The sequence below is a fragment of the Erythrolamprus reginae genome, chromosome 2 (assembly GCF_031021105.1).
Source record: "Erythrolamprus reginae isolate rEryReg1 chromosome 2, rEryReg1.hap1, whole genome shotgun sequence".
Taxonomy (NCBI): Eukaryota; Metazoa; Chordata; class Lepidosauria; order Squamata; family Dipsadidae; genus Erythrolamprus; species Erythrolamprus reginae.
The window spans coordinates 283,747,712-283,761,973 of record NC_091951.1 but is presented as its reverse complement, the minus strand read 5'-3'; the positions used below and the strand labels follow the sequence as shown (position 1 = coordinate 283,761,973).

Here is a 14,262-nt window from a genome sequence, read left to right as displayed (position 1 = left end):
GAACCGCAAAAGTATAAAAGAAGCGGTTTCTCCAGGCAGAGTCAGTCGGTACTCGCTGAATTGTCACTTTACCTTGCTGAGCTGTCACTTGTTCTCTGAGCTGAATAAAAGTACCGATTGCTCAAAACCCTGTCTCTGGGTCTACTTCACTGGCGACGAACGAACGGAAGAAACTTTGCGTGCAACATGGACAAAATCCAGATCGGCCAGGCTCCGGAACTCTTCGATCCCGAGAAAATGACATGGGACGAGTACATGGCCACCTTCGAGATCTTCCTCGAGGCGGCGGGAATGCAGGACGCCGGAGCCGATCGCAGACGGGCTATTTTTCTCAACTACTGCGGCGCAGAGATCCGTAGACTTGCCCAAACTCTCACCGAACCAGAACAAGCAAGAACCACAGCGTGGGATGTACTTCAACAGAAACTAGCGAGCCATTTCAAACCAACCAGACCAGCCATGGTTTACCGGCATCAATTCCACATGATGGCTCAGAGAGAAACCGAGTCGATCAGCCAATTTACAACGCGGCTTCGAACGGTACTTGCTCAATGCAAGTTTAAAGACCCGGAAGCTCGCCTCACCGACGCCTTGGTTTTCGGCATGAAGAGCAACACAGTGAGAAATAAACTCCTCACCGAAGAAGAGCCGACTCTACAAACCGTAATTAAATTAGCGCAGACCGCGGAAGCAGCCGACGCAGCGGCAAGAGAATTAAAAGAGCACGGAAGGCGAGAAATCATTGCCAAAATCGACGCCGAGTCTCCCAGCGCCGTGGGAACAGACGACCTCAGCCAGCCAACTAGCAACGGGGACAACTGCCTCCTCCTGCAAGACCAGCCGAGACACCCTAGAGCTACTCACCCAGCCCCCTGCGCGGGCTGCCGGGGAAATCACCAGCGCCATCGATGCCCCTTCCGAGACGCTACTTGCCGCCGTTGCAACCGGAGAGGCCACATCGCCATCGCATGCAGGGCAACGGCACCAGAAGAAACTTTTGCCACACAACAATACCAGCGACCTCAAAACCAGCCCCCCCAATCGCGAGAAAGGAGACCGTTCCGCAACTCGGGTCAAAGGAACTACTCAACCGTTAACCGCGACTACAATAGAGGTAACTCTCAATTTTCCGTGAATAACACGGCAACCAAAAAGGGGGCTAAAATTGTTATCTCATTGTTACTAAATAACCAGCCTTGCTCAATGGAGCTGGATACGGGCTCGAGATATACCATCATGCCCTGGGAAAAATTTAAACTATATATGCCTAATGTGTCTAAGGCTGACCTAACTCAAACCTCTTTGGTGATCAGAGACTTCCAAGGGGGGGTAATCTCGGTCCTGGGAACAGCAAATGTACCTATTGCATTTAAGAATGTTAAATGTACCCTTCCCATGCTTATTGTGACGGGGGCCAAACACTCCCTGCTGGGTCTAGCGTGGATGGAACCGTTGGGGATCGAAATTTCGGGTGTGTGTAATGTAAACTGTGATAATATGCCTAACTTTGTGAAAGAGTTCCCTGAAGTGTTCAGCCCCACCTTGGGATTGTATAAGGGACCCCCTATATCTTTCTCTATTGACCCCAAGGTCCCACCGGTTAGACTGAAACCTCGCAGGGTTCCCCTTCCGCTTCTCCCCAAGCTAGACATGCAGCTGGACAAACTCATTAGTCAAGGTATTTTGGTCCCTGTGGAACAGGGGCCATGGGAAACTCCCATAGTGACACCCCTGAAGCCAGATGGCTCTTTAAGAGTTTGCGCTGATTACAAATCAACCCTGAATAAGGCACTCCAACACCACCCCTACCCCATCCCGGTTGTGCAACAACTATTACACTCCCTGGGGGAGGGAAAAAGGTTCGCAAAGATCGACCTGGCGCAGGCTTACCAGCAACTTCCGGTCGATGAACAAACAGCAAACGCTCAAACGATTGTAACGCACAGGGGGGCTTTCAAATGCACGAGGTTACAGTTTGGGGTAAGCATAGCCCCAGGAATATTCCAGAGCATCATGGAACGCCTATTGTCAGGGGTAAATGGGGCAATTCCATATTTTGATGACATCTTAATTGCAGGGGAAAACCAGGAACAAGTGAACAAAAGAATAAGGGAAGTACTTAAGAGGCTACAGGACAAAGGGTTACGAATCAAGCCTGATAAATGTGTCTGGGGAACTAACAGTATTGAATTCCTTGGGTATAAAATAGATAAAGAAGGTATCCACCCCACAACAGAGAAGCTGAGAGCAATTAGAGAAGCCCCAGAGCCACGAGATAAGAATGAGTTGCAGGCATTTTTGGGCCTCCTTAATTTTTATTCCGTTTTTTTAAAGCAGAAGGCAACAGTAGCAGAGCCTCTCCATCGTTTACTCCAGAAGGAAGCCCGCTGGACATGGGGGAAAACTGAACGTGAAGCTTTTTCTCAAATAAAAAATTTATTAACTTCGAAAAGTGTAGTAGTCCAATATAGTGCTTCACTACCCATTAGGCTCACCTGCGACGCTTCGCCGTACGGCATAGGAGGAGTCTTAGCTCACGTTCTACCTAATAAGACAGAGGCCCCAATAGCATTTTTTTCAAGAACCATGACCAGCACAGAGAGGAATTATAGCCAGTTAGACAAGGAGGCTCTAGCATTAGTGGCAGGGGTGAAGAAGTTTCACAATTACATTTTTGGAAGAAGCTTTGAGCTAGTCACTGACCACAAACCCCTACTAGGCCTGCTAGCCCCCAACAAGCCCACTCCACCTTTTATGTCTCCAAGACTAATCAGATGGGCTCTTTTCCTCTCAGGGTATCAGTATGAGCTCACCCACAAGGGGGGGAAGGAAATCAATCATGCAGACGGCCTCAGCAGATGCCCCATAGCAGACTTAGTGGAAGACCCTGTTCCTTCCACAGATGTGCTAATGATAGAACTCGAGGAAAACCCACTAACCACAGCAAAAGAGGTAGCTGCACACACGCAGCAAGATCAAATCCTTAAACAAGTGGTGAACTGTGTTCTAAAGGGATGGCAAAATGATATTGTTAAACCTGAATTGTGTGATTTTAAAAACAAAAGGCTTGAATTATCGTATGTAAAAGGTTGTTTGCTGTGGGGGGATAGAGTGATCATCCCCAAACGCCTAAGGGAAAAGGTACTCAAAATGTTACACGTGGGCCATCCTGGGATTGTCAGGATGAAGAGCCTAGCAAGGGGGCATTTATGGTGGCCAGGGCTAGATGCTGATATTGAAAGTTGGGTTTCAAAGTGTGACCCGTGCCAAGAGTCAAGGCCCAGTCCCCCCAAAACAACTCCGGCTGAGTGGGAACAGCCTGCTGGTCCTTGGTCTAGGATCCACATTGATTTTGCTGGCCCAGTGGGGTCTCAGTATTTTTTAATAGTGGTTGATGCCTTCTCCAAATGGTTGGAAATAATAGCAATGAACAACATAACCACAAGTGCCACTATCAAGGTATTGAGCAGACTGTTTGCATCCCATGGTTGCCCTGATCTCTTAGTGTCTGACAATGGGCCACAGCTAACAGCCAGGCAATTCGAATTATTCCTAGATGGCCTAGGGGTCAGGCATGCCCTCATCTCGCCTTACTCGCCCTGGGCTAACGGGTTGGCAGAACGTTACGTACGGGTGGCAAAGGAGGCATTGCACAGGTCAGGCCCTGGGGATGTGCAACAAAACTTGGACCAATTCTTACTAACCCAGCACATTACCCCTAACTCGCACACACATGTAAGCCCTGCAGAGTTATTGATGGGAAGGAAGTTGAGGTCACCATTAGACAGGTTAAATCCAAGGTTCTGTGTTAATAATAACCAAATGTGTATGAAACCAGAAAGAGAAATGTATTTGGGACAAAATGTATATGTAAAATGTTTTGATGGAAATGTAAACTGGATGAAGGGAATTATTGTTAAGCAAAACGCACCCAAGACTTATGTTGTTAAACTAGAGGATGGTCGTTTGTGGAAACGACACATAGACCACATTCGGAAACGAGCTGAAAATCAATTGCCACAAACCGCTGACATGGACTCTCCCCCTTCAACAGACTTTAGTACATTGCCCGAACTAAGAAACACGCAAAGAGACTTATCGGGCCAGGGGGAACCATCCAGCGACGCCGAGCCATCCTCGTCCTCCGAAGCCTTCGTTGGGCCTGCCAGGCCAAGTCCGCCGCACCGGGAGAACAGCGGCGAGCCATCCTCCACAGTCAGTGGCGAAGGAGAAATTGAACTGCGCAGGTCAGCGCGAGAGCCTCGGAGGCCTCACCGATTGGACGACTTCGTCACATGGCTTTCTTGATGGATGAGTCCAACTATGAGGGGAGGGGTGTTGTATCCTGAAATGGCTACCTTGTAACTCTGTAAATAGTTTGTTCCTCTTTCCAGCGCTGTCTGAGCCCAAGCAGGAAGTCGCTCCTGATTGGCTCAGACGCGGCCGGCTCTAGCTTTGGCGGGAACCGCAAAAGTATAAAAGAAGCGGTTTCTCCAGGCAGAGTCAGTCGGTACTCGCTGAATTGTCACTTTACCTTGCTGAGCTGTCACTTGTTCTCTGAGCTGAATAAAAGTACCGATTGCTCAAAACCCTGTCTCTGGGTCTACTTCAAAAATGAATATCTTTAGCATGATTAAATGAAGACAGTCTGGTACAAGCTGCAGGAAATACGACTTTAGTAACCAAGTAGTTGATGTATGGAATTCACTACCTGACTCTGTAATATTATCACCTAACTCCCAAAACTTTACTCTTAGACTGTCCACTGTTGACCTCTACTGATTCCTAAGAGGTCAGTAAGTAGCGTGCATAAGTGCACCAGAGTGCCTTCAATCCCTTGTCCTAATGTTTCTCTTTTACTAGGATCATGTATATAAATATTGTTATATCTTTTTATACCGCCAATATGTACTTGACAAAACAAATAAATAAAATAAAATAAGGTATCCTTCTACCAGCTACCTCTCTATTCATCTCATATTGTTCAGAAGGCCCCTTAGTTCTTGGTTTATTTTTTCTGTGGTTATGTACTTATGTGACAAAGGAAATTATACAGCACTGATGAAGTTACCTAGTTTGATAATAAAATATCTGTAAAAAAAAAATCAAAGCACCCAAGAGCCCATAATTTTACCACTGAGCCACAAATATTCTCTTCTATAAGAAACAATATACTTCAATCACCAATTTTTAAAAGTGAAGTTACCTTAGGATGCATACCTAACATTTTGGCTTTATTAATTTCAATCCATTGTTAACTGGCTTAAATTAACAATATATTTAATATTGTTAATTGTGTTAGCACAGGACCAGATTAAAGATAAGAGCCTAAGCATAGCCCCAAAATGTGAATAGGTAATGTCAAAATATTGAAAAATGCCTATTAACATATTAGACAGTTATATACACTGCTCAAAAAATAAAGGGAACACTTAAACAACACAATATAACTCCAAGTAAATCAAACTTCTGTTAAATCAAACTGTCCACTTAGGAAGCAACACTGATTCACAATCAATTTCACTTGCTGTTGTGCATATTCAACTTTGTACAGAACAAAGGATCCAATGAGAATATTTCATTCATTCAGATCTAGGATGTGTTATTTGAGTGCTCCCTTTATTTTTTGAGCAGTATATTTGCATTGTATATGCAAAACTGTGTGTCCATGTGCATGATCAATAAACTACAAAAAAGAATAAGAAAAGCCATTGGAAAATCTAGTTATATATTTAAAGTTTAAACTGAAAAATAAATAATTATTTGAAACTCTTTTGAATTTCTAGGAATGGGAGATAACGGGAATATATCCAGTTCTCATTTTAACATAACTTTATGCAATTAAATTTTCCTGAACTTTTCTGCAAACTAGAACAGTTATGTGCCAAAATCAGCACTTTTCCTGAGACTGTGATGCAATTTGCAGCATACAATATATACAAAAATGTATTAGATTAAAGTAACGGGCATATAGCTATTCATACATACATGGAAAAATTGCTTTGGGGGAAAAGTATGTTTAATAAGAAAAGGACAAACTTAGAGGTGTATATTACGAAAATGATACCTAAACATATAGATACATTTAACTATATCATCTATCTCTGTATCTACATGTAGTTCAAAAGTTCAGACATCTGTTTTTGTAAAAAATAGGTTATTAACCTTCTTCACATACCTAACATGCTCATGGGAAACATCTCCAAATTATTTAAACTAATCATGTATTGACTACCAACCTCGTCTAGATGCTTCTGGTTCTGTATTTTTATCAATACAGGCTGATAGCTCTTATCCATTTAAAATGCTACTTTTAATTGCTATCTTTTCCTGAAGCAGCTAAACAATATACAACTGCTAGCCATAATTTCTGACCATAGTAAGCGACAAACTAATCTTGGCTAATCCTCTCCATTTCTGCATTTGCCTAATCTTTATCTTGTTTCCTTTATTTCCAGGGCAATATATCTTTCTCCTGTTCTGAGTCTCCACTTATTCCTGTCACCTTTTTGAACCCCAACAGCTATTTAGCATTGTCTGGAACAGCAGGACTAGATGAAATTTCAGTCAGTTTTCATTTCCGCACCTGGAATAATGAGGGACTGTTGCTATCAAATAAACTATATCAGACTTCAGGTGGCCTCCTTATGTATCTAAGTGATGGGAAAGTTAAGCTGAGCTTCTACAAACCTGGAAAGGCACAGAGTGACATCACTGCAGGTGAAGCAAAGAGCAGAAGAAAGCAATTTCTAAAATAAATGCTTGGACTAGCATCAGAATTCTGATGACAGCATTTGTGTGTTTATCTTTTAAGTCAGAAAAACATGCTTTGTTTATACCAGTTTTCTCCAAGGTAAATAGGGATTAAAGTACCAGAATTCCCCAGTTGGCATGGTAGAAGATGAGAATCCTGGCACTCTGACTTAAACATCTGAAGTTGGAAAGTTTGAAGAACACCAAAGTTGCTTAACATGGGAAATGTTTGTTACAGGGCCTCCTACAGAGCTCAACTTCATATGGTGTTCAGATGAAATAATTTGAATAAAGGAATATATGATATATTGAGTACATGGAAAGTTTGCTTCCCAATACAGAATATCTATTACAAAGTGCCTGTTTGGTTCTCTAGAAGATAAGAGTTCCAATAAAACCTGTATAAAAGTGAAGATTGTATCCCTTCTTTTAGCTCAAATCTAAACCTCTATGCTTAAATATATGAATTACAGAATCTGTATGATGGCTGAGATTGATTACAGTAATTTGGGCATAATTCTAAGTAATTCTTTAGGGTCTAGTTATGTTTTGCTTTCCAGATAAAATTATCATTGTTAACTTCCATGGCCATTGAAGGTCATTCCAATTTTTAAAAAATCAGATTAACTTGCACCTGGCACTGGATAGAAATATTCCTTGAACTTGCTTAATGAATATCCATTATAGTCATTAGACTATAATACAGAACAGCCACACTCATCTAGTCCAGCATTCTGCTTCCACAATGGCCAGTTATTTATGGGGAATTTACAAGTAGGACTTAAGCTCAATGATATGCTCTCACTGCCTTTAATCATTTTGGTGACTTTGCAATCCAATATTTTGTTCCCAATAGAGGAAAACTAGTCCTGGGAAAATAAAAATACCTTATGTCATACATAAAAGCCCAGTCTTATACAGTATATGAAATGTCAGCAGAGCTACCAGATCTGGCCTTTAAAAATCTGGATGACCACTACATTGTAACAGATACATTTAAAAAACCCTCCTCAAACTATTTTAGCATTTGGTTGGATTTACTGGGTCATTTCCAGTAGCTCTATTATTCACAGACCATATCTTTAGAGACAGATACTTACACCCTAAGCAAATGGCCTAAGCATTATTCTAATACTGCTTTTAAATTGAATGTTGTGGTCTTTATCATATATCTGATTTATAGAAGTGTTGATAAAATAGGAGTTTTCCCCTTGCAGCCTTTATTTGCATCTTTCCCTTTGAGTGAGTGGTAAGGTAACTGAAATACAACAGCTGGGATAATTGAATGATTGCCAGCAGCAATTCAATATCATGGTGGTGACTTATGAAGTTCTGACACTGGGTTTAGTAGCAGCACAACCAATTGCAATGTACGCTAACATTCCCCAACTCAAATTAAATAATGCAGAAAGTGTATCAATTTGTGGCTTTCCTAGGCTCACCATCAGAAAATGTTAATTCTACAGCAAGAATGTCACTGATGTGCCTTTTACTGTGATATATCTGCCTTCCCCTAAAGCAGTTTAAATCACACCTAATTACATGCATGTTAATGACACAATCATAGTTCACTGCCTGTTTTAAGTGGTTTCTGCCATGTCCTTTAACGTCGAACTGATTTCTTGACATGCGTTTCTGACAGACTACTAAACGGCAGGCACAAATCAAACTCTGTAAAATATTTGTCCACAACCTGACACTTCGCACAACGAAAAGTCAAAAACTATGTTAGAATAGAATTTATCTCACTGTACAATGCGACTAAGACAAAATTCCCAAGGAGTTACAAATGAAAGTTTTCATTTGCTTATGCAGCTATAAAATATCATGGTTTTTTTTTTAAAAAAAGGTTCTTGCTTCTTCAGCACAAAGTTATCTAACAAAAGCACACTGTGAACTCCCCCCTCCCCTCTTGCTACTAAGTTTGAAGTGTTTATTGTAGCCATTGGAGCAAATCAAGTCTGCAAGTAGAGATTGAGTAATTAAATTATGAATGGTTGGACAGGTTTCTTCCCCTATAGGCAGACTTATGACCTGGCTTTCACACAGACAATATGTGATAATTAAAATGGAGCATAATACTTTCAGCATAGCTCTGAGACTTCATTACCAGAGATATATAAAGATTTTTTTTGTTTCTCACATAAAACAGAGAACAATGGCACATATTAATTTATGAATGATTAACTGACAATAAACCAAGACTTCCTATTGCAGAATGGTCTTTATATAATGCCCCGATGCAATTTTGTTTTGCTGATTGTTCAGCAGCTGTTTAGAAAGATGGAAATTTTGAAATAAGAAATTAGGATAAGGGTTGGCATTACCAATTTTGTTGTATCACTTTGTGAGCTGGCTTCGAGACATGATTCGACTGAGTCACTATTAAATCACTCAATCAAAGCTTGGTACAGGTAGTCCTCAACTTACAACAATTCATTTAGTGACTGTTCAAAGTTACAACTGAAAAAGGTGACTTATGACTCTTTTTCACACAACTATTGTAACATTCCCACAGTCACATAATCAAAATTTGGATGCTTGGCAACTGACTCAATTTATAATGATTAGAGTATCATATGATTAACTTTTTCCACCTGATGGTAAACAAAGTCAACAGGGAAGCCAGATTAACTTAACAACTGTGTTACTAATTTAACACCTGCAGTGATTCACTTAAAAACATTGGCAAGAGAGGTTGTAAAATGGAGCAAAACTCACTTAACAAAGGTCTCGCTTAACAACATAAATTTTGGGCTTAATACAACTCTAATTTGATCACACAAACACACGCCTGAATAGGCATTTGACTGGAGGTCATGGTAAAAGACATTACAAATTAAACCAAAGTATTAGTTTAGTTTAGTTTAGTTTATTTAGATTTGTATGCCGCCCCTCTCCAAAGACTCGGGGTGGCTAACAACAATAAAAAACAATATAACAAATCTAATATTAAAAAGTAATCTAAAAAAACCCAATTTAAGAGACCAATCATACCAACAAATATACCATGTATAAATTCTATAAGCCTAGGGGGAAGGGAGAAAAAATTTTCAATTCCCCCATGCCTGACAACAGAGGTGGGTTTTAAGGAGTTTGCGAAAGGCAAGGAGGGTGGGGGCAACTCTGATATCTGGGGGGAGCTGGTTCCAGAGGGTAGGGGCCGCCACAGAGAAGACTCTTCTCCTGGGTCCCACCAAATGACATTGTTTAGTCGACGGGACCCAGAGAAGGCCAACTCTGTGGGACCTAATCGGTCGCTGGGATTCGTGCGGCAGGAGGCAGTCGCAGAGATAATCTGGTCCGGTGCCATGAAGGGCTTTATAGGTCATAACCAACACTTTGAATTGTGACCGGAAATTGATCGGCAACCAATGCAGACTGCGGAGTGTTGGAGTAACATGGGCATATTTGGGAAAGCCCATGATTGCTCTTGTAGCTGCATTCTGCACGATCTGAAGTTTCCCAACACTTTTCGAAGGTAGCCCCATGTAGAGAGCGTTACAGTAGTCGAGCCTCGACTACCTCGAATACCTACTTGTGATAATTGGGAATCTTGCATTTAAATACTATAGTCTATCCCTTGGTATCATAAGGGCAGGAAGTCAGTAAAAAGAGAAAGAAAGCAAATATACAGTGATTCACACAAGCTGGAATTAAAGTGTCGTTTTCATTTTGGGGATAGCACTAAAGATGATGAAGTGCTTATCAGATATTATATTAATAAGTTCTCTTGATTTCAATGTTTCTTGACATTTTTCCCTTATAGGTGCTGGATTACATAATGGGCAGTGGCATTCTATATATTTGTCAACTAAAAAGAATCGTGTAACCTTAATGGTAGATAATGAAGTGATGTCAACATCTCATATGTTAGTACCCATGCACATATTTTCAGGAGACACCTATTATTTTGGAGGTAAGATACTTTTTATTTTCTTGTTAAAGCTTAGAAATTTGAGTTTTGAAATACTATGAACTTGGATTCAGATGGGAGCACAATATTATTAGTAGTATTTACTGTAGATTTTAGTTGAACATCTCCACTTCATATCTGGGCATAGCACCAAACTAAGAAAATTACTCTATTTTCATAGTTGACTGATGAGATATACAGATTCTTCATGGGGTTTTTTGAAGAAGATTCATCTGATTTTAACATATAAAGCAAATTTTAAATACAGTGCTGTAAAATTAATATTACATTTTATTCCTTGTCTTTCCTTGAATATGATCCTAACTATATAAAACTATCAGGATGAATGCAGATAACACCACTGTACTATTCTCCTAAAAATTACAATATTGGCAAAACTGTACAACAATGTTAATGTCTAAAAAAACATTTGATATTCTAAAACAGAATTTAAAACTGCAAGGGAGTTGAACAAGAAAGCTTTCCCTGCTTATACTACAAATGTTTGGGAATATTTGAAATTAAGCTCCATTTTCATTGATAAAAGATACATATATACAATGATGCCTCATCACACGTTTTTTTTCCCCTGAAGACATGAGTACATTCAACTCAGAAAAAAGCAAATTTCATTCAGTATGTGTATGTGTGTTAACATGTGCTCTCAAGATTCATTTTTTTCTCAATTATCTTATTTTATTATTTTCCTGTTTCTCCTTTTGGGTATTTATTGGGGGAATGAATAGAGATTTAAGAGAGAGAAAGAACTTAAACTTCTTTTACAACTCTACATGTGCCTTTTGACTTAACTTGACATAGTCCTCAAGCTAATAATGTACGCATACATTCTGTGTATGTGGCATAGCTGAAATATAAATTTGCTCACTGGGTAATTTTGAACATCTGAGTGATTGTATATAGTATAGCACCACAGGACTGTATCGCTGTAATATCATATTAAATCGATTGTTTGAATCTTATACATGTTTATGTATTGGCAAAAACAATTTGTGTAGAACATATGCATACATAGGTCATATGAATACCAACTATATATTTTTTAAAAAATTCCTATTCCTAATTCTTATATAAAATTCCTTCCAACAAAATGTCTAAGTATTCAGTTCCCAGAGTTATAGAAGACTGTCTGGATAAAGCAAATTTGTTGTTTCATTGTTTCACTTTAAATCAAAATTTTCTTTCTTAAGATATAAACAGGCTTCATTATGAACTCTATTAAAGTTATTGAATATTATTAGCTAAGGAGAACTAATAAGACTTGGAAGGTAATACATTTGGATTAATATCAATTAAAGGTTTGGGTAGATTAATCATAAGGCACCACTGAAATACTAGAAAAAACAAGGCACTAATGGAATAGGTGTCATTTGTCATGTTCCATAGATATTGGCATTCAAATTTCAATCTGATGACTATTCAAAGGGCTTTTGTCAGTGGAAGGGGAATGACTGAGAATATGAAAACTTACAAATTTGCATATCCTTCTCTTTATGATGTCATTGATGTATTTTCTTTTCTGCTAGCATCGTAGTAGCATTACATTCCTTTTTGCTTATTTCCATTTTTGCTTTGTTGATACATTGACAGTGTGCAATCTTAAAAATAAGAAGCACCCACCTATTTGTTATAATAATTTTAATTATTTTAAAAATAAATGTATTCATTGTAGCTTTTATCTAGGGGGAAAACTAATCAGGTACTTCTTAGAACTTTGCATAAATCACATAAAAGAACTGCATTTTTTCAAGTCATTGTTTATTTTGTTCTGGAATTATAGAATTATGTATGAATTAAGTTGGAATCTTGGATTATCCTTATCAGTACCTGGTAAGTCTATCAGTAGAGCATTACACTGTAAATGTAATTATTTCCCCCAATTAATCATTTTCATATTTTAACTTCCAGGGTGCCCGATTAATGTCAACAATTCAGATTGTAAGAACCCTTACATTAGCTTCCTTGGATGTATGAAACAAATGTCCATTGATGGCAAACCTATAGATTTAATTTCAGTTCAACAAAATTCAATGGGACATTTCAGTGACCTTCAGTTAGATTTCTGTGGCATTATAGATAGGTAAGAGATTATATTTCAGTAAAAAAGGTTGATTTTTGGTTGCTGTGGATATTAAAACATTTAGTTATTTTAAACATTATTTTCTTTCTGGTCCTTATGTATGTTGGGGATATTAAAGACAAAATAACAACTGGTTTTCCCTAAACTTTTAGCTATTTGAAGAAGGTATGGCAAATTCCATTTTTCCCTTTTCTTTTTTTACCAATACTGTTACTACTTGTGTCCTAGAATTTAAATTGCCCTGCAATTCAAAGTTTCTTGATCTATATTTATGGCTGTTTTCTCTGGCTTGGTGGCACTTAGCAAACTATCCTCAACATTATTTTAAGGCTACATTGGCAATAAAATGCCTTGTGAAAATGTATCTGTGTCATAGATAATAAATGCACTTGCTATAATTTTCTTGGTTTGGTGTGTATAGATAAGCTACATCTATTTTGTTCTGTCGGGCTCTCTGGTAGACTTCTCCCAAAAATTCACAGGTACAAATTTCAGACACACATACGTTTGAAAATTCAAAACAATGTTCTTTATAATGAAAATTCACTTAACCTAAGTCCTCTTTTGGTATAGCAAAGAGCACTGGTCTCCAAACAAACTGGTAATTTGTACAAGTCCCTTATCAGCTCTGTGATACTTAGCTTGCAGCTGTGAGGTAATTCACAGTCCTTCTTCTTTCACAAAGTGAAACACACTTTGCTCTGGTTTAGTTTCAAAGCGGGGGAAAATCAGCACACAAAAGGTCAAAGTCAGTAAAGCAGTCACAAAACACAATGATCAGATAATCCTCCACAATGGCCAAACCCACAGGCTGCTCTTTATAGCAGCCTCACTAATTACCACAGCCCCACCCAACCACAGGTGGCCTCATTTTCTTTGATAATAATCTCTCAGTTGTTGTTGCCTATGCATCACTCTCCGCATGCATGGCTGTATCATTAACTCTTGTTCTGAATCCAAGGAGGAGCTACATAATTGATCTCGTTCTGAGCTGTCTGCAACACTCTCCTCCTCCCTGTCACTCATGTCTTCTTGGTCAGGAGCCTTCATCAGCAGATTCCACCGGGGGCAAAACAGGCCTGCAGCATGTGGATGTCTCCCCCACATCCACAGTCCTTGGGGAAGGAGCTGGGCCAGAGCTAACCACAACATATTTAATATCTTATCAGACCAGATTATACAATGTATTCATTGAAGGCACAGGGACAGTCAGTTGAAAAGGTTATAGTGAATGTTAAAATTCTGTATTGTTGCACACATTTTCCAAACCCAATAAGCAGATCTGTTGTCTTCCTTTCCTAAGGCATAAACGGAATAATTCTATATATTCTTATAAAACAGCTATAGTAAAACATTGGCCAAATTAAATTTAGCAGTTTTAGGATCTAAAATATATATATTTTCCTTCAAAAGAATTTGTCATGTATAGACTAGAATTGTATGTCCAACAATTTGTATAGACTAGAATAGACTTTCTATAGACTAGAATTGTATG

At 39.2% G+C, this 14,262-nt stretch overlaps 1 protein-coding gene across 1 annotated transcript in view; it reads left to right on the top strand.

Annotated features, from left to right (window-relative positions):
• CNTNAP4 (contactin associated protein family member 4) overlaps positions 1–14,262 on the top strand; it is a 185,748-nt gene that overhangs the window by 96,924 nt on the left and 74,562 nt on the right. Inside the window, exons 7-9 of the mRNA XM_070742803.1 lie at positions 6,459–6,720; positions 10,523–10,672; positions 12,596–12,767. Coding sequence (XP_070598904.1) covers positions 6,459–6,720; positions 10,523–10,672; positions 12,596–12,767 — 584 coding nt within the window. The remainder of the gene's footprint in view (positions 1–6,458; positions 6,721–10,522; positions 10,673–12,595; positions 12,768–14,262) is intronic.